The following is a 22004-nucleotide window of genomic DNA, read 5'->3' as shown; positions in this document are numbered from 1 at the left end:
CAGGTACTCAAATACTCTGATAGACTGTGACAGGTACTCTGATGGACTGTGATTGACAGGTACTATGAGGGGTGGTGACAGGTCCTCTTTATTGGGGGGCAATCAGTGTGATTGGTGTACACTGTAGGCGGTAACAAAATGTTACCGCAATCTCCTCCTCACGCGCAATCGGTGTGTGAGGAGGAGAACCCGGTAACATCTCGTTACCGCGGTTTGTTTACATTTTAGCGATCGGTAAACAGCCGGCCAATGGCTGTTTACCAGCGTCGGTGACGAGCAGTGTTCCCGGGGAACACGCCGCCACCGACGTGCACGCGCAGCGCGCTCGCGATCGCGCGCATGCGCCGTGCACAGTCGGGGTGTGACCATCTGTGATCACGTGGTAAACAGCCATAACCAATGGCTGTTCACCCCCTTCTGTGGCGAGCGGTATCTCCGTGACACGCCGCCACCGAAGAAACAGGGAATGCGTGCGCACGATCGCGGGCATTCCCTGTTTAAACGGGAGGCCGTCATATGATGGCCTCCCGCCACAATAGGTGTGCCGCCTGGCCGTCATTTGACTGCCGGCGGTCAGCAACCAGTTAAAAACCAAATATTAAGACATGGGGTAAGGGTTAAGGGTTAGGATAAGGAGGAGGTTAGATGCATACACCTTTGTAGTTTAACCACCTCAATACAGTGCATTTTCACCCCCTTCCTGCCCAAGCTGTTTTTCAGCTTTCAGTGCTGTGACAATTTGAATGACAATTGCACAGTCATGCAACACTGTACCTAGATGAAATTGTTATAATTTTTTTTCCCACAAATAGAACTTTCTTTTGGTGGTATTTGATCACCTCTGCAGTTTTTATTTTTTGCGCTATAAACAAAAGAAGAGTGGCAAGTTTGAAAAAAAACACAATATATTTTACTTTTTGCTATAATAAATATCCAAATTTTTTTTGATTGGTTTGCGCAAAAGTTATAGCGTCTACAAAATAGAGGATAGATTTATAGCATTTTTTTTTTTTTACTAGTAATGACGGTGATCTGAATTTTTTTATCCTGATTGCGATATTGGGGCAGACATATTGGACACCTTTGACACATTTTTGGGACCATTCACATTTATGCAGCGATCCATGCTATAAAAATGCATTGATTACTGTATAAATGTGACTGGCAGGAAAGGTGTTAACACTAGGGGGTAATCGAGGGGTTAATTATGTTCCTAGGGAGTGATTCTAACTGTAGGGGAGGGGATTCACAGGGCGAGGAGACTGATCGGTGTTCCTCTGTACTGGGAACACACCATCGGTCTCCTCTCCTCTGACAGGACGTGTATCTGTGTGTCTACACACACAGATCCATGGTCCTGCTGTGTTACTGGGCAATCGCAGGTGCCCGGCGGACATCGTGGTTGGCAGGCACACACATTGTGTCCCCAGTGGAACAGCAGGTGCATGCAATTGCCACCAGTGGCATGCACGCACCCCCCGGTGGGCTGAGAGGGCATCATATGATGCCCTCCCAGAACAAGGGCCGCGGCGAATAATGCAACTCTTGAGGGGAGAAGACAATCATTTATTGAAAGTATAAAAAAAAGTACAGATCAAGCCACACATTTTAGGCCAATGTACAAACATAATCAGTATTTTGTAATAATATTTGTATCACTAAACCAAAAAATATATATACATGTTTAGAGCAAACATCATATACTTTGGCATCAGGATGGCCCAGGTCTCTTGGTCCAAGGAGGAAGCCTGTAGGTCAGCCAATTGGAGGGAGTTGAAAGCGATCTGGGAAGCCCTCCAGGTGTTCAGCAAAGATGTGTGGGGACACTACCTGTTGGAAAATGTGGTGACAATCACTTACTTAACCACTTCAGCCCCAGAAGATTTTCTGACCAGAGCACTTTTTACAATTTGGCACCGCTTAACGGACAATTGCGCGGTCATGCAATGCTGTACCCAAACTAAATTTGCTTATTTATTTTTTCATTATATTCTTCTACATATTTATGGTAAAAAAAATCACAATAAGCGTATATTTATTGGTTTGTGCAATAGTTATAGGATATATTTATGGCATTTTTATGGCATTTTTAAATGCATTTTTTTTTTACTAGTAATGGCACTGATCTGTGATTTTTAGCAGTACTGCAACATTGCGTCAGACAGATCGGAGACTTCTGACACATTTTTGGGACCATTGACATTTATACAGCTATCAGTGCTATAAAAATGCACTGTTTACTGTGTCACTGGTAGGGAAGGGGTTAACACTAGGGGCTATCAAGGGGTTAAATGTGTGTTCCCTAGATGTGTTCTAACTGTACGGGTATGTGACTGACTGGGAGAGAAGGCATATTGATGTTCCTACTTAGTATCTTAGTGTTTCCTCTCCCCTGAAAGAACAGGGATTTGTGTGTTTACACACACTAATCTCCATGCAGGCTCTTGTGCCTGCAATCGCGCATGGCCAGCGGTGACCCTGCCTGCCGGTCACGCGCATCAGGCTCCCCGCTGTGCAGTGGGTGCGTGCGCTATCTAGGGGTTCAACGTACCCATATGGGGTTTGGCCCAGGAGAGCCATTCTGCAGACGTATATATAGGTGTCATACATCACAAAGAAGTAGATCCGCAAGGATAAACAAAATGAATACAAGCAGCATATGGCCATAGTTTTTCCCCTAATAGCTATGTCTCCAATCTGGGGAATCTTGCCACCCTCAAGAAATGTGAAAGATACTGCTTCCATAGTTTTTTACTGCTGCTCATCAAGGCTATCCAAACAAAAGTTTCCTCCTTCCAATTAATGAACACAAAACTCCTACTAGAGTTTCCAATACAAAATTTAGATCAATATCTAACTTTATTATGCTACATTAGTCTAATACTGAATACTCTGAATAATTAAAGTTGAATAATGGATCTTAGTTATAGTAGATCTAATTGGCATACAGTCTCTAGTGGAGACGAGAAGAATATCGACTCCCAATGTTATATAAATTAATACACCATCTTGTGGTGATGTGGGATATTGCCCAAAGGATGCCTATAATGTTTTAAACGGATTAAATCCAATTGGAACACTTCCATTAAACAATAACCAATAAAACAATAAAATAACAATTAAAATAACAATAAAATAACAACCTAATAATTAGAAAACTATTTAAACTTACATCTACAATAATACCTGCAGGATTGAGTTTGTTTAATTTAAAAATCCACTCTGTTTCGTTTTCCATTATTCTTTGGGTCATGTTGCCCCCTCCCGCCTGTCGATTCCAAAGAAAGTAGCTAGACTTAGGTCCCTATGATGTACCCTAAAGAGAGTGTTGAAAGGCTGTGTTTTGGGAACCCTTTCATTACATGCAGGTTACATGGGTCGATTTACAAGTAATGAACTTCTCAATATCATATTCCCTTCCCGTAGTAAATTATTTAAATGTATCTATTTTCCTTTTATTTTTCCTTGTAGTTTTGCATAGTTTACATTTTTGTAAACAGTTTGATCCAAAATAGAATCACATTTTTGGATCAAACTGGCTTCTTTTATTGTCAAAGATGTAAACCATGCATGTATTTCTATTTATGTATATAATTTATGTATATTTGTTTACAAACACTTTAGTGGTACAATTTGCAAGTTCATCTATGGTATTTAACCCATGCAAATCTGCTAGTGACATCTAGTGGTCGTTTATGATATTACACTTTTTTTGCATTTTATGATGTTAATGTTTAAAACAGTAGGGTGCGCGGTTTATTATAATTCTTCAGTGCTGTCGGTATACCAACTTGTGTATCTCGCACCACTTCCATGACATCCATGACATCTCTGAATACCATAGTACTTACTCTCCTGGACACAAATACTATCAGGAATGGATCCTTGGTGTATAGAGGGGTGTATAAGTTGGGTGCCAATCACTTTAGGCTTTTTGTGACTTTATTGCTGACTTTAGTTTTGGGAGAGAGAGTTGGAGATGCAGGGTACTCTAAAAAGATAGTAGCAAATTTGGTTCACTCAGGTTGTCGGGTAAATATCTGTTCCCAATCTAATTTACTGTAGCTTGTGTTTGACTTTCTCTGAGCTTTTGTAGTCTTGGCTAATTAGGAAATCTATGACCCTTCAAGAGCAGTCACAGTCTCTTAAGCTGCAATGCATTTTTCTCTCTTTGAACAATCCCTTTGACGCTTTGATAGTATCCACAGGTACCTAATTTTGTAAGCAGTGATTATGTTTTGCAATGTCCAGCAGCAGCAGCATCTCCTTAGCTCTACTTGTGCACTATTCAACACAGAAGATTCATGAAAAAAACTTAATCCAAGAAGAAATATTACTTCAGTTCTCACTGCAGCGGGGCAACTGATATCTGGTAGAACATTAACACTGGTTCTGCCTGTGGCAGAGTCCACAGGGAAAAAGAACACTCTGGAGGGTTTCTCCAAACATACAGTATATTACCTTCCCTTACACCAATGAATGAAGCCTTCAGTGACTAACTGCAGTGGATAAATATTCATAACTCAATTATTGATTCTTTCCACACTGACTACTGGAGACACCTTGACAGTAGCAGACAAAAGCAATCAATACATTGAGCTTAGGAAAAATCTGCAGAGAACAAAAAAAAGCAAACAAAAGCTTAGCTAGTAAAGCAAATGCAAAATGTAACTAGGGACACTCCAGCTTAAGACAGAGTTCCTACATAAATGTGTATGTCAAACTGGTATCTCTGATAGGTAACTATTTTTAACATTTTGATTTTTTGGAAAAATAGAAAATAAGTCTGGGAGGTTTGCTGAAGGGTCACCATTTGCTTACGAGCATCTACTAACTTCAAATTTGTATGTACTTTATTTGTTTTTAACTCAACAACAGGCAATCAGCAAGTTAGGACCAGAAACTACAGTTAAATTCAAAACAGCCCTAATATCACTTTTCTGGTTTTAATTCCCTTAAAAACTACCTGCACCAAATTCTGGCAAGAGTTTGAACTAGTGTCAGAAACATTACCGATGTGCAGTGTCTAAAGGTAGTCCTTATTTCTTTCACTTTATGAATCTGTTTCTGTGGCAGCGACAAATTCTTACAGAATTACCACCAGTTTTCAAATTAGGAAACTGGCAGTAACTATGACCAGCTCTGAACTCACATACAAAAGTATGCCAGTACTCACAGCAGGCAGTTCTTGTGCTGGGAAGCTACATATCATGTATGTGACGGCTTCCTGTACAGAGCTGTATCCCTGGCCATATTCACCTGTTGGCTGGGAGATTATGTTAAATGTAAATGGGGATACAGATGATGTCCATATTTGAAAAATAACTTTCACTGGGTGAGCGGAGTCCAATGGGGAACTCTGAGTTCCCTTTCAGACCAATTCTCTAAATGTTTACCTTCTAGGGCTGTATTGGTGTGTGTGTGTGTGTGTGAGTGTGTGTGTGTGTGTGTGTGTGTATATATATATATATATATATATATATATATATATATATATATATATATATATATATATATATATATATATATATATATATATATATATACATAAATGTACTTTATTAGTCATATAAGAATAGTGGTGGTACTCTCTCAAAATAATAAAAATCCCTTAAAATAAAAATAAAAAATAAATAAATAAATAAAATCCCATAAAAACTGCTTCTAATAATGCCATTATAAATAATTCTTAAGTGAGTAAAACAGCTAAAGAACAGCCAGTCAAAAGTATGCTAAGTAATCTGCTTCATCCATAAGAGAAATATTACTATAAATCCTTAACAACAGGTTAGGGAGGACCAAGATCACAAAAGAGCTTTTAAATGGCAAACTCTTCCAGCATAACAATTGAATCCATGAGCTGAAGTCAGCAGATTATGGTGCCATAGCAGATCTGAAGGTACTGTATAAACGTTATACAAGAAAATAAAGTATTTCAGTTGTAAAGGAATTTCAAGATGCATTTAGCCTGTAATATGTCAAAGAAGAGAATATCAACACATAGGCTTCTACAGGGACCACCAAGACCACATACTGTATTGGTGGCTTTAACCTGTAATAGAAGATGTAGAGACAAACATACATTGTTTTTTACAGGGACTCCAAGACAGCAAATTTTGAAATGTATTTAATCTTCAGGTCTCTAGGCGGATTTAACCTGTGGTTGTTAGTATAGAGTATAGAGTCCACATACAAATTACTACAGGAATCACCAAGACCACATATTTATGGCTTAGATATCTACAGGAACTACTTGGAGACCATAAGACAGATGACCAAAGGATAAAAAACATACATAAAAGTCCACTCTCTCAAATAAACTTTCAAGTGGTAAAGGCTTCATTTCAAATGCAGAGGCAAAAATCTATCTATCGTAGAAGGTTATAGGGAGCACTACCACAGGATCAAATGTGGCAAGACTTGGCATCTTCAAACAGGTTTAGTTGTTATCTCAACTTCCCTTAAAGACTGCCTAGTCCAAACTGATAAACCCCATCCTTAAATACCAAGACAGTTTCCAAAGAAAGGTTCCCAAGAAGAGGAAAACTGTAGGCTGCATAAGTGCACCTCCAAAATTAGAAAAATATATATTCCACAAACGACATAAATAATACCTCCTCATGATAAAGATAAATGTACTACAAAAATGGGCTAAAAATAACTCTTTCATTTAAACCTGGAAAGGGTCCTAAATCCACTTGGATCCACTGGAGATCATCAGGGACCATCTTAACCACACCCATTTTCAATCCATGTTGCCATTATGTTTCAAAACAAAGTGTCTGGCATATGGAGACATTTAATTTAAGTTTCCATCCTGTAGTGTAGAGGGAGTCAGAAAACTTCCTTCAATCACATATGGGCAGTAATAACACCTTCCACACTTGGATAGACCAAAATGTAACCTATCCCACTTCTCTCCCATACATATTGAATTGTGCATGAGTAAGTAAGAGAAAAGTAAAAAGTAAAATAATTTATGACAGGTACATAAATTGGGTGCAAGCAATGTCCCTTTTGGTGCTGTTTCCCAATGGAATTATATACAACACCCATGATAAATTCCCAAAGTGTGTTTTTTCTACCTGAACAATGAGTATAATCAATGCCTTGGGATTTGTAGTTCAGTGATAACTGTAGACCCATTGGTTGCCTATGATTCTTTCTTATAACTAAGCAGAGAATCGTGATTTTTTTATGGACCTTTGAGTTTGATTTTGCATATCTCCCTGATTATCAATATTTAAGTACAAGTTATTATGAAAAACATAATGAGGGTTTAAAAGTCTGACAGGCAGAAGCTAAATATTATTATTGTTTAACAGTTGCTTCAGAGTTTAACAGAAGAGTCTGTCATTAGCAATTATAAAATTCCAGGTCTGCATCTATCCAAGGAATCATTATGTATAGCCTATTGTGAAGTGACAAACATCACAGGTGCAAATCCACTTTACAAAGTCAGAAGAATTATAGGAAATATATATAAAAAAAAAAAAAGCACAGACAAAATTGAAAAGTCTTGAAGTGTTCTTCAGGAACATCATCTGAGATGTCAGTCTTAATGCCAAAGTTTGCCTTATATGCCAGCATTTATCTAGAAAAAAATGTTAGAGAAAAGTCATCTGAATGTTATTTGAGCTTTGCTGTCCATGTTAACACATATTCACTTGCATGCTTAGTGCCAATTGTTGGGTTAAGTTGCGAACTCTGATCTATGTTTTGTTATCCCTGCTGAAACATAATCCTAGTTTTACCAATTCCACAATCACGTATGACTGCTAAATCTGACAGAATGTAATGTGTTATATTAAGGAGACTGTGCTGTTACTGTAAGGCAATAATCTCAGCTGGTTGCAGCTGTTACACTGCTGTTGCAATACATAGCATCTGCAAGGGAAATCTAACATTTTATACAGCCGCTAAAATAATGAGCTGGGTTTCAAATGGTTATATCTAACTAACAATGACTTTTATTTTGCATGGAAAAAGGGAATTAAACTTAAAGCGGACCTTCAGTCATTTTTTTCATCTTCTCATCTATTAAATCTTCTGCCCTTATTGTTTTAACTTTGGATAGTAAAACATTTATTTTTCTGCCAGTAAATACCTTATACTGCCCACTTCCTGTTTCTTCTCTGGTCATTAAAGTGTAAGTAAACCCGCCTATCATTTTCAGCCGAGGAAGCTGCCATCTTTGCCTCTGTTTAATCTACAACTGCCATGATGCTGCACATGTGATCAGTTTAGACACTAGCCATTGGATTGCTTGACAGTTTGGTTGGGGGCACAACCAATGGTAGTGTTACATTTACGGCACGTGCCGGAAATGAAACTGTTTTATGGATGGGTTTACTTCCGCTTTAACCTAGGCTTGTGACATTATGCACAGTTCTGTCTCTCTCTCTGACTCTTGGGAGAGTTTGCCAGGAACAGAGGGGGGTGAGTCATAAGAGAGCCCATGAGAGCTGCAGAGTTATAGGTGGGTTTCTGTGTAAATCCAGGAAGTGAACAGGCAGCCGCTTCAGCTACTCACAGTTAAAATGGCTGCAGCCAGACTCAGCGGAGGGAGATTTCTGCAGCATATTTGGCAAGTACAGAATCTAAGTACAGGCATACCCCACTTTTTAGTACACAATGGGGTTTATTTACTAAAGCTAGAAAGTGCAAAATCAGGCTCCCTTCTGCATAGAAACCAATCAGCTTCCAGGTTTTATTACCAAAGCTTAATTGAACAAGCTGGGGTTAGAAGCTCATTGGTTTCTATGCAGAAGTGAGCCTGATTTGGCACTTCCTAGCTTTATTAAATAAACTCCATTGTGTACTTAAAAGTGGGGTATGCCTGCATAGATAAAATAATTGGTTGGAGGGAAGATATTTTTTATTACAAATTATGTGAGCAGACTGCAGTTCCTCTTTAAGATATCCCTTTACAGAAATATTATTAGTAGACACTAGGTCATTGTTTACGAAAGGCAAATTGTTTATTTTGCAAGGAAAGTTGTACTTTGCAATGGCATTTTCCTCAGAGCTTAGCAACTGTGGTGAAGCACTGCTGGCTTTCATCATTCAATCATGTGCAAGCAAAAATTATATATTTTTTTTGTATTTTCCTGGCGTTTGGATTGGCCATTCTTTGCAAAGTAAAACTCACCACATTCACTAAGCTCTGACACAAATTCCTTTGCAAAGTGCAACTTCCCTTGCTAAGTGAAAACCCATTTTGCTTTTAGTAAATCAACCTCTATTATTTCACTGTGCCACAAGTAGATGGTGAAAGATGGGTTTATTTGTGAAACAGCTCCAAAGTTCTGGCTCTCAGGATTGCCTCGCTGGCATAGTCCAGGATTATCAAAATGGTTATGGAAAGAGGAATACAAAGAATAACACTGATTAAAAACAGCTTTAACAGAAAATAGTCAGTAAACTAAAACAAGCTGAATTAAAACTAGGAGGCTAAGTGAGTCCCAATTTCTGCAGCATGTCAAATAGTCACATGATTGCTCCTAAACTTACAGCAGCAGACATACAGCACACTAAACAACATTAGGAGTCTCTTTGCACTATTGTGTTTGCATAGATGCATGCATTAACATACAGTATGACACACATTACTGCATGCACAAAGGGGGTATATTGCTATCCACTCTAAATAGGACTCTGATACACATATACAGTTTAAAGGAACATATTTGCCCTTCAGCACACAAATTGCTTAGATATAAACACATTTGGGGGTTATTTACGAAAGGCAAATCCACTTTGCATTGGAAATGTAGTCGCTCTAAATCTAAGGGGTAGATCTGAAATGAAGGGAAGCTCTGCTGATTTTATCATCCAATCATGTGCAAGGTAAAATGCTGTTTTTTTATTTTCCTTGCATGTCCCCCTCAGATCTACAGCGACTTTACTTCCAAGTGCACTTTCAGTGCAAAGTGGATTTTCTTTTAGTAAATAACCCCCATTGTGTATTGTGGAATGCTGTTTCTTCAGCCCCGGAAGATTTTACCCCCTTCCTGACCAGAGCACTTTTTGCTATTCTGCGCCGATTTAACTGACAATTGTGCGGTCGTGCGACGTTGCACCCAAACAAAATTGACATTCTTTTTCCCACAAATAGAGCTTTCTTTTGATGGTATTTCACCCCCTCTGCGGTTTTAATTTTTTGGCTATAAACAAAAAGAGTGACAATTTAAAAAAAAAAAAAAAAAACACTTTTTTTTTAACTTTTTGCTATAATAAATATCCCCCAAAAATATATAAAAAACATTTTCCCTCAGTTTAGGCCGATTTGTATTCTTCTACATATTTTTTGTAAAAAAAAAATGCAATACGCGTATACTGATCAGTTTGCACAAGCGTTGTAGCTTATACATAATAGGGGATAGTTTTATTGCATTTTTATTATTATTATTTTTTTTTTCTAGTAATGGCAGCGATCTGCAATTTTTATCGGGACTGTGACATTATGGTGGACATATCAGACACTTTTGACACTTTTGACACATTTTCCATTGGAATTTATACAGCGATCAGTGCTATAAAAATGCACTGATTACTGTAAAAATGTCACTGGCAGGGAAGGGGTTAAAACTAGGGGGCAACCAAGGGGTTAATTGTGTTTCCTTTGTGTTCTAACTGAAGGGGGGAGGGGACTGTCTAGGAGAGATGACAGATCGCTGTTCATACTTTGTATGAACAGATGATCAGTCTCTCCTCCCCTCAGAGAGCCAGAAACTGTGTTTACACACAGATCCCGGTTCTCGGTGTGTCACCAGCAATCTCAGGAGCCCGGCGGTGATTGCGACCGCTGGGCACTCGCATCGGCACCGGGGGCAAGCAGCAGGCGCCCCTAGTTGCCACAGGGTGAAGCAACATTACATAAGGTTGTTTCCCCTAGCCTTGCCATTCGTTTCTAATTTCAGCTTGTTCAATTACACTTTGACAATAAAACCCGAAAGCTGATTGGCTTCTATGCAGTGCTGAATCAGATTTTGGACTCTGTCAATGCACAAAAACAATTAATGTTAACACACTCAGAAGTGTGAATTGACCTATAAGCTGACTTCACACTGGCCCATTCAGTGCACTGCGCTAAGCACACATGTTTATTTACCCTATTTTGCTTGTTAACATATGTTGTATCATGACAGCCCATTCATGAATAAACTTCCAACACACAAGAGTGACTAAAAGTGCATGACTGAAGAGTGAATACATTGTGCATGAATAAATATATAATACATCAGATATTAATATATATTAATATATACAACTGGCATAGTCCACATTTTTTTGAGTTCATATAATCTTTGGCATTTTTCCATCCTTAGTTAGATCTCAAAGTGGTAGAAAAAGTCTAGTTTTTTTATTTTGTTATCCCCTTCAGACCAAAAGATTTTTGATATCCTTTTTTTCCCCACAAATAGGGCTTTCTTTTGGTGGTATTTGTTTGCGCTATAAACAAAAAAAGCAACAATTTTGGAAAAAATAATATTTTTTTTGTTTTTGCGATCATACGTATCCCCCCAAAAAATTTAAATAAACAAATTTCTTCATCAGTTTAGGCCAATATATTCTTCTACATATTTTTGGTAAACAAAATTGCACTAAGCATAAATTGATTGGTTTGTGCAAAAGTTATAGCGTCTACAAAATAGGAGATATAGTTGTGTAATTTTACTTATTTTATTTTTTATTTTTGGTAATAGCGGTGATCTGTGATTTTTAGTGAGACTTCGACATTGTGGCAGACAGATTGGACACTTTTGACACTTTTTTGGGACCATTGACATTTATACAGTGATCAGAGCTAAAAATAGCCACTGATTACTGTATAAATGTCACTGTCAGGGAAGGGGTTAACACTAGGGGGAGATCAAAAGGTTAGGTTAGGTTCCCTGAGAGTGTTTCTAACTTTATGGGGGCTGGGATGACTGGAGGAGGTGAAAGATCGCTGTTCCTAATCACTAGGAACACCAGATCTCTCTCTAACTCCCCTGTCAGAATGGAAATCTGTCTGTTTACATTGGTAGATCCCCATTCTGGCTCTCGTTCCCATGATCGTGGGTGGCTGGCAGACATCACGGCTGCACACCATGCCCATCGTATCCCAGACTTACAGCACGTGTGCACGTTTGATATGCCTCCTTAGAGGAGCCGACGTACACCTTTGGCAATTTGTGGGAACGTTCCGTCCTGCCGCCGTATAACGATATTTGGTGGCTGGTCGGCAAGTGGTTAAACTAGAAAAGAGATTTTACTTACCTGCTCTGCACAGAATGGCCCCCAACCACCTCTTCTGGGGTCCCCCGCTGGTGCTTTCAGCTTCGCCTCTTCACCACATGCCACCACCGGCACTATGCTTCATATAATGGCACCAGTGCAGGCTCGCTCCTGTGCCGGGTTGTGTGTGTCCAAAGACACACACAGCGCGGCTTGGTCCTTACCTCTCCTCCCTCCTCAGAGGATTTTGCTGACAACAGCAGGGCCCGCATGCTCTCACTGATCTTAGTCAAGCCTGTAAGAGGGGGTAGAGAAAAGCTGCAGACAGGCACAATGCTAGATCGATGTAGTAATATTTAGGGAGGGGGATTGGATGAAGAGCTACTCAAAGGTTCTTTTTTTACCTTGACCAAGCGGACAATATAACCGCTTGAAGTGATCATAGCAGAAGCTGTTTGGCTCAGACTCTGTGGGGTTGAATTACAAAAGGCAGATAGATTGTACACTTTGCAAAAAGTATTTGCACTCTGAAAGTGCAGTTGCTCCAGAGCTTAGTAAATGGGGTAAACTTCATTTTGCAAAGAATACCCAAGGAAAAAAATATATGTCATGATTGGATAATGGAAGTCAGCAGAGCTTCTTCGCATTTACTAAGCTCTGGAGCAACTGCATTTGCAGCGTGCACAATCTATTTGCCTTTAGTAAATCAACCCCTTTCTATCTCTCTTGCTCTCTAACTAAAATTCCCTATACACCTTGCAAAAAAAAAAGCCATACCTATAATGTCAATAAACAATTTTTTAAAAATAAAAATGGCCTGTGGTCACCTCTTCTCCTTACCAGAGAACAGCAGGTCTAAACAAAGATATTTCATTAGTATTGTCTCGAAGGTCTGTAAGACCTGTCAGAGGTTTTATGCTTCAGCATCAACCAAAAACTCAAATATCAGCTCTAAGCGGATTGACATTTTAAAGGCTAGGTTCACCTTTAATAAAATAATACATGCACACATTTTGCAGGAAAAAAAGTGTGCTTTTATTCTTTTTTCTACAGGAGCCTGCAAACACTTCCCCAGCTTTGTAGTCATGCCTGTATGGGGCTTTCAGTTAGAAAGCTGGAGGAAATGTCAGTGGATTGTGAGGGCACTGATTACTGTACTCATAGTCCATTGAAAGTCCATAGCGCCACACAACCACACCAAATTTAAATGTGAGAGCAGCTGCGAAGGAAAAGCAGAACCCACGCATAGTGTCATCAGGAAACTCAGGGTGTGAGGGAGATACATAGGAACAAGTTACATGTTACAACGTAAATACGGGTATAACATGTAATATATTCCAAAAAAGTAAACTTAGCCTTTAAAGTGATTGTAAACCCTTACAACCAACTTTGACCTACAGGTAAGCCTAGATTAAGGCTTACCTGTAGGTCCAAGAAATATCTCCTAAACTTACATGGTTTAGAAGATATTTGCCGAAAGACAGGCACCGCTGTCTACGACGCATGCACCGTAGACAGCGGCGCGCAGGCGCACTGAGCGTGCCGCTGTCAACGGTGATATGCCGCAAGTGGTGGCTCCCGTGCGCATGCGTGGAGTTCGCCGAATGACAGCGGCGGAGCAGCGAGACCCACCAAGAAGATGGATGCTCCCGACTATAGGGGACAGCGGTGACTTCGCTGGCTCCTGTGTCAGGTAAGTGACACATAATGGACTGCTATGTGATGCATAGTAGTCCATTATGCTACACCTTTGCAGGGAATGAAAGAGGAAGTAAACTCATCAGGGTTTACTTCCTCTTTAATGATTCTGTAGATCCTCATCCAACTTTTTTTTAGTAGGTTTAAATTTAACTATACTTTGTATACCATGTTAATTGCAGTATACAAACATTCTAATAGCTTTGAAGCATACAAAAAACAAGTAAAAAAATATATATATTATAGATGATAATGCAAACTACAACAGAGCCTATATAAGGTAGAAACAGAAGGTATTCCCATATCAACACTTCTATTACAAACGTAGAGGTTTATTTATTTTAAATTACACCTAGCATGAGAGAATTATGGAGCTGTCATTGTTAACTTCTTTTATCAGGATACTGATTCCTTGGCAATCATGTTGATCCATTGCCTATATCTTTTTTGACTCACAGGCCCAGGAAAAGAAGAGAAACAGGAACACCTACACTTTTGAGACACTCACTTATATTATACTAGTTCTGGGTTTGTGATACAAAAGCATTGAATTAGAAGCGACCAGGTTACTAACATTTTCAAAAGAGCATTGGTAACTTCCATAGCTCTTGTAGCAGGTGTACGTTAAAGTGAACCTGTGCATAGCCCTCCCTAGCAGCATATACTTCCTTCCTTTTTGCTCCTCCGCCACTTTCTAGTAGCAAAGTAATGCCCTGTATGGCCGAAGACATACTTTTCCTATAGCTATTGTACTGCCTGTGTTGGTCCAACATGTCACTCACATGAGTTGAGTCATATGCTCCTTAATACCTGAAAATACCATGAATTTTCCTTATTTCTCAGCATTGAACAGAGCATCAGAGGTGCAAAGAAAAGTTAAACATATGCCACTGGGGATGGGTAAAGTGCAGGTCTAATTCAGCTTAATGTAAAATGTAACCAAAATGATTTCACAAATAAAGTTAAAATAAAAATGGCAAGCTCTGGATGCAATACTCACCGAGTTTCTGGCTCTGTCCACTACAGTAATTCATTTTCTTAACTGGATGGTGCTCTTCCTCTGGGTAACCTACTTGGGGTATGTCATCCAGCTGCCCTGGGTTCACAGGAGAACAATGTGTTTAGGATCCTCCCACTGCCATGGACAGAAGAGTATTAAGAGAACCTGTAACCGGTGCCAGCTCGGTCCACAGCCGTGGTCAATGTAGAAAGATGATGAAGATGGGCCACTCCAAAGTGGATAAAACATTGAATTGATTGAATATTTCCAAATAAAAAAACACGAAACACACACAACATCCCAGGACAGGCTGTAAACATGTTTCACACATCAATGCTTATTCATTGCACAAAAATCTTCATGATCTTTCTACTGTAAAATTAGGAGATTGGACGGAAGTCCCCTGGAAAAAGGGTATGTAGAAAAGTTTTTAATGTATCAACAAGAGTGTTGGGGTAGAGAAATTGCTCTAGTTAGGCTTTAAAGAGGAAGTAAACCCTCTCAAAAAAAAAACACCCTGCAGGACAAAGGCATAATGAGCTAATATGCATAGCATACTAGCTCATTATGAATTACTTACCTGAGATTGAAGCCCCCGAAGCAACCCTCGTTCACCTCCTCCATCGCTGCCATGATACCCGGAGTGACTTCCAGGTATCGCTGCTATGGCACTGTGACTGGCTGGAGCAGTGAGGACGTCACTCTGGCGCATGCGTGTGGGAGCCAGCGGTGACGTCAAGATAGCATTCACTAGCGGCACGCTCAGTGCGCCTGCTCTCGCGCAAGCGCCATAGACATTGGTGCCCGTTTTTAGGAAAATATCTCCTTAACGTGTAGGTTAAGGAGATATTTCTTGCACCTATAGGTAAGCCTTAATCTAGGCTTACCTGTTAAAGTGGTCTGTAAGGGTTTACAACCACTTTAAGGCTAATGAGTAGAGCAATACAAATAATGTTTCATATTTCTGGGCCAGCTTTGCCATTAGAATTGCTGGTTTGCAACAAAGATACAACATTTAATTATAAAACAAATGATCCCAAACTGCATATCACTGTTACAATCTAATTGGTCATCATTAGTGCAGTGTAAGGAAATCATGGCTAGTGTGGAGTAGGCCTTTGAGACTAGTGAGAAAGTATAGAAGCTAAAATAGATGTGAGGAGAATTTGGTTCCTTTAAGTCTTCTTTACTTCAACATAACCTATCTATACCTATCTATTCTCGTTTAGATGATCATGTAATTCAAAAACCAAATGTTTCTCCAAATGTAAAATATACTTAAATGTATGCACAATGCATTAAGCAATCTAATCTTGAGTAAACTGGTTTTCTGAACATCTTCTGATTAAGGATGAGCCGAACACCCCCTGGTTTGGTTCGCACCAGAACATCTGAACAGGCAAAAAATTTGGACGAACAAACACTGTTAAAGTCTATGGGACACGAACATGAAAAATCAAAAGTGCTAATTTTAAAGGTTTATATGCAAGTTATTGTCATAAAAGTGTTTAGGGAACCGGGCCCTGCCCCAGGGCACACGTATCAATGCAAAAAAAGTTTTAAACAGGACAGGTTTTTCGGGAGCAGTGATTTTAATAATGCTTAAAGTGAAACAATAAAAATGAAATATTCTTTTAACAGCTTGCCGCCCGCTGGCCGTCATATGACGGCCTCCCATTTTAACAGGGAATGCACACGCATCCCTGTTCCTTCGGTGGCGGCGGGTAACGGAGACACGGCTCACCACTGAGGGGGGCAAACAGCCATTGGGCATAGCTGTTTACCACATGATCTTCATCACGGCCGATCACAGGTTGTACGGCCCCACTTTGCACAGCACATGAGCGCGATCGGGAGCGCGATGCCCATGCACGTTGGTGGGGGCGTGTTCCCGGGAACACTGCTCGTCACTGACGGTGGTAAACAGCCATTGGCCAGTGGCTGTTTACCACGTGAAAGGATCACAGCCGATCAATAAACCGTGGGTTCTCCTCCTTGCACACCGATCGAGAGAAGGAGATTGCTGTATACATCTCATTACCGCTTACAGTGTATACCAACACACACGGATTTCCCCCCCAATAAAGAGGACCTGTCACCACCCATCAAAGTACCTGTCACCACCCATCAAAGTATCTGTCACAGTTCATCTGAGTACCTGTCACAGTCCATCAGAGTACCTGAGTACCTGTCACAGTTAATCCGAGTACCTGAGTACCCGTCACAATCCATCAGAGTACCTGAGTACCTGTCACAATCCAACTGGGTACCCGAGTACCTGTGACAGTCCATCAGAATACCCCAGTACATGTCACAGTCCATCTGAGTACCCGAGTACCTGTCACAGTCCATCTGAGTACCCAAGTACCTGTCACAGTCCATCTGAGTACCTGAGTACCTGTCACAGTCCATCTGATTACCCGAGTACCTGTCACAGTCCATCTGATTACCCGAGTACCTGTCACGGTCCATCTGAGTACCCGAGTACCTGTCAGTCCATCTGAGTACCTGAGTACCTGTCACTACCCTTCATAGTACCCAAGTACCTGTCACCAGCCCATCAGAGTAACCGAGTACCTGTCACCAGGCCATCAGAGTAACCGAGTACCTGTCACCAGGCCACCAGTGTGCCCGAGTACATGTCACCAGCCCATTAGAGTACCCGAGTACTTTTCACCAGCCCATCAGAGTACCAGAGTACCTATCTGCAGCCCATGCCTCATAGAATATACGTTGGGGTGTTTGCTTTCCAAAATGGGGTCATTTTGTGCGTAATTCCACTGTCCTGGTGCTCAAGCAGCTTCAAAAGTGCGATAGGTAGGAATGAAATGAGATGTGTAATTTATGCTCCTAGAACGCCTGAAGGTATTACTTCATTGTTGGTCCTCTGTATGTGGCCAGGCTATGTAAAAGTATCACAAATGTGGTATTGCCATACTCAGGAAGAGTAGCAGAATGTGTTTTAGGGTGTAAATTTTGCTATATACATGCTATGTGTTGAAGATATATTATAAATTGACAACTTTGTGTAAAACAAATGCATTTTCATTTTTTTTCCACGTTTCCAAAAACTTCTGGGAAAAAAATTAACCGTTTAAAAAGACTCATTCTGCCTCATAGTTTATATGTTGGGGTGTTTGCTTTCCAAAATGGGGTAATTTTGTGGGCAATTCCTAGAACGCCTAAAAGTTCCACGTCAATGTTGGGCCTTTGTATGTGGCCAGGCTGTGTAAAAGTCTCACACATGTGGTATCGCCATACTCAGGAAGAGTAGCAGAATGTATTTTGGGGTGTAATTTGTTGTATGCATATGCTGTGTGTGAGAAATAACCTGATAATATGACAATTTTGTAAAAAAAAAAAAAAAATCTTCATTTTGCAAAGGATTGTGGGAAAAAAATACAACTTAAAAAACTCACCATGCTACTTACTCAATACCTTGAAATGTCTACTTTCTGAAAAGGGGTATTTGGGGGGTATTTTTACTTTCCCAACTTGTTAGTGTCTCAAGAAATGAGATACACCAGATGTACTGAAGGCCTGATCAGACGTGATCAATTTTCAGTGATTGGCACCATAGTTTGTAGAGTCTATAACTTTCACAAAGACCAAATAATATACACTAATCTGGGTTATTTTTACCAAAGATATGTAGCGGTATACATTTTGGCCAAAATGTACGAAGAAAAATTACTAATTAGCAAAATTTTATGACAGAAACAAAGAAAAAAGCATTTTTTTCACAAAATTTACGGTCTTTTTTTATTTATAGCACAAAAGATAAAAAACCCACTAGTGATTAAATACCATCAAATTAAAGCTCTATGTGTGTGAAAAAAAGGATCGCAAGTTTCATATGGGTAAAGTGTTGCATGACTGAGTAATTGTCATTCAAGCTGTAAGAGCTCTGAAAGCTGAAAATTGGTCTGGGCAGGAAGGGGGTATAAGTGCACTGTATTGAGGTGGTTAAATATCGTGCCTGGGGGGTGTCTATAGTATGCCTGTAAAATGGAGCAGTTTTCCATACCGCAGCAAAATGACATTACCAGGCCCTTTGGGTCTGGTATAAATATTAGGGGAACCCGAACATAAATTTGACCCTGAAGGGTCTGATATGGATTTTGGGGGGACCCCTATGCCATTTTCTTTTAAACTTGGCACAGGGCCCCCTAAATTTCCATACTAGACCTGAAGGGCCTGGTATGGATTTTGGGGGGCCCCCACACAATTTTTTTAAATTTTTGGTTCAGGGCTCCCCTAATATTTATACTAGACCCAAAGGGCCTGGTAATGGACTGGGGGGACCCATGCAGTTTTTTTCAATGAGTTTCTTCTATATTGCCGACAATTTATTACAGCCACTATCAGTTTTAAATTACTTTTTTTCCTTTAGAAATGTCATTTTGCTGCGGTAGTGTTCTAAACACAGGAAAACTGCGTCAATTTTTTTTAAAAATGGCGTAGAGGTCCCCCCAAAATCCATGTCCTGGCAGACCATCTTTTTTTATTATTTTTGACACTTATTGTGTGAAATTGTAGGGGTACAATGTATCCGTTACCAATTCACATAGAGGGGAGGCTTGTTAAAGGGGCTTCCAGATTCTGATAAGCCCCCTGCCCGCATACCCTCACAACCACCGGGCAAGGGTTGTGGGGATGAGGCCCTTGTCCCCATCAACATGGGGACAAGGTGCTTTAGGGGGCTAGTCCAAAGCATCCTCCTTATGTTGAGGGCATATGGGCTGGTACTGTTCATCCCCTCTGTTTTCCTATGTCCTGCCAGGCTGCAGGGTCTGGTATGGATTTTGGGGGACCCCTATGCCATATGTTTTTAACATTTTCGCAGGGTTCCCTTTAATTTCCATACCAGACCTGAAAGGCCTGGTATGGATTTTGGAAGGAACCCCCATGCAATTTATTTACATTTTTGGTTCAGGGTTCCCCTTACTATTCATACCAGATTCAAAGAACCTGGTACTGAATTGTGGGGGAAACAAGGCCATTTTATTCAATGAGTTTGATCTCTATTGCTGAGACCCAATTCATTACAGCCACCATCAGTTTTACATGATTTTTTTCCTTTAGAAATTTCATTTTCCTGTGGTACTGTTCTAAACATAAGAAAACTGCGCCACTTTACAGACATACTATAGACACCCCCCAGGCATGATATGTAAAGGAATATTTCATTTTTATTGTTTCACTTTAAAATCACTGCTCCCCAAAAAAAACGAATTTTTAAAACTTTTTTTTGCATTGATACATGTCCTCTGGGGCAGGACCCAGGTCCCCAAGCACTTTTATGACAATAACTTGCATATAATGCCCTGTACACACGACCGGACTTTCCAGCAGAAAATTCTGACAAACCTAGAAGTAGAACATGTTTCAAATCTTTCCTCCGGAAACCAATTCCTATCGAGAAAACCACTCGTCTGTATGCTGTTCCGACGGACCAAAAACGATGCAAAGGGCAGCTATTGGCTACTGGATATTGAACTTCCTTTTTCTAGTCCCGTCGTACGCCATCGCGTTCTAAATGATCAGACTTTGGTGTGATCGTGTGTAGGCAAGTCCATTTGGCGGAACTCTGTCAGAACTCCGTTGAAAAGTCCTTCGGAGTTCAGTCTGACAAGAAATCCACTCATGTGTACGCGGTATAAGCCTTTAAAATTAGCACTTTTTGTTTTTCATGTTAGTGTCCCATAGGCTTTAACGGTGTTCTGTGGCTTTCGAATTTGCCACGGAAACCGCATATTGTTTGGTGTTCGCCGGACGTCCGAATAACCAATGTTCGGCCCAAACTTATGCTCAGGCTGAACTGTTCACCCATCCCTACTTCTGATTGAGCAAATTTTTCTTTTCAGCAAAACCTCATCTTTATTGTAAAAATATCTCCAAACGTCAATAATATGACAAATAAAACAAACCCATGAGAAGAAAAAAAAACAGTACTTTATTTTAGTTTAAAAGGTTTATAGATGAACAAGGGGACTTAAACTTCCAATTTACCTCATGAAGCATTTTGTGAGCTTGTTAAAGGCCAACTAACAGCTAAATCAGAACTATTTATTCCTACACTAATTTAATTCAAGTGGGTATTTAAAATCTCATAACTCTAAATGATGCTTCTTCCAGATGGTAAATTAATGTAATTTTAGCAAGAAGAGAAGTTGCACAGATATTTAGTATTTAGAACACTTGCTGATTTAATGCTCTGCATCCACCAATGCACAGATGTTGCTTATCATTTTAGTGCCAGCCTGTCTCTATATTTCCACTTACTGTGATCTGTGGAATGAAGATTGGAGGGTACAGAACATCTAAGTTGTTCTTATTATTATCGCCATGTTAATAATTCAGTAGTAATATATGCAGTTTCCAAATATATATATATATATATATATATATATATATATATATATATATATATATACATATATATATATATAAACTCTTTTCTTTTTCTCTTCAAAGGGTTTGGATGGAATTCCAGGCCTTCCAGGTCCAATTGGCCCCAAGGGAGAAAAGGTAGAGTATACTTTCCATTAAATTTCAGTGGCAAAGAAAATAATTGTTATATAAAAAAGCAATCATTGTTTCAAGGATTCTTATTTACGAAGAATGCAAGAGTGGCTAAAACATCATATCAGTATTTATACACAATTTTATGCACTTTACACGGTTCACTGGATGTTAACAATGCATGTTATTGGTATGGACCTTGAATGTAATTTAACAGATAATGGCATAAAGGGTTTTTGTCCATGTTTCTCTAGTATTATTGGGTGCTATTAAAATATAAACGTAAATTTTTTTATAGATTTCTGTAGTGCATTTATTTTATAGCACAGCAATAATATATATATATATATATATATATATATATATATATACACTGTACCTACCCTACTCTCATTCAGCAAAGTTACATAAAAAAATTGCATTTGGTGCCACAGTTTACTGAATCTCCAACTGTTTTTGCATATAGGCATGTAAACATATCTAAACAGTTTTCTGTTAACCAGTTAAGGACCAGAAGGTTTTACCCCCATCCTGACCAGCCCATTTATTGCGATATGGC

The 22004-nt window shown here is 39.6% G+C and overlaps 1 protein-coding gene across 3 annotated transcripts in view; it reads left to right on the top strand.

Moving 5' to 3' along the window:
- Positions 1–22004, top strand: part of COL19A1 (collagen type XIX alpha 1 chain) — a 1105372-nt gene that overhangs the window by 478035 nt on the left and 605333 nt on the right. For all 3 annotated transcript variants that reach the window (XM_077487416.1, XM_077487415.1, XM_077487417.1), the window contains exon 14: positions 21398–21451. In XM_077487416.1, the coding sequence (XP_077343542.1) occupies positions 21398–21451 (54 nt within the window). The remainder of the gene's footprint in view (positions 1–21397; positions 21452–22004) is intronic.

The sequence above is a fragment of the Lithobates pipiens genome, unplaced genomic scaffold (assembly GCF_037356315.1).
Source record: "Lithobates pipiens isolate NorthernLeopardFrog02 unplaced genomic scaffold, aLitPip1_a1.2 Scaffold_18, whole genome shotgun sequence".
Taxonomy (NCBI): domain Eukaryota; kingdom Metazoa; phylum Chordata; class Amphibia; order Anura; family Ranidae; genus Lithobates; species Lithobates pipiens.
Note: the sequence above shows the minus strand (reverse complement) of the source record. Positions and strands in the feature narration are given on the sequence as shown.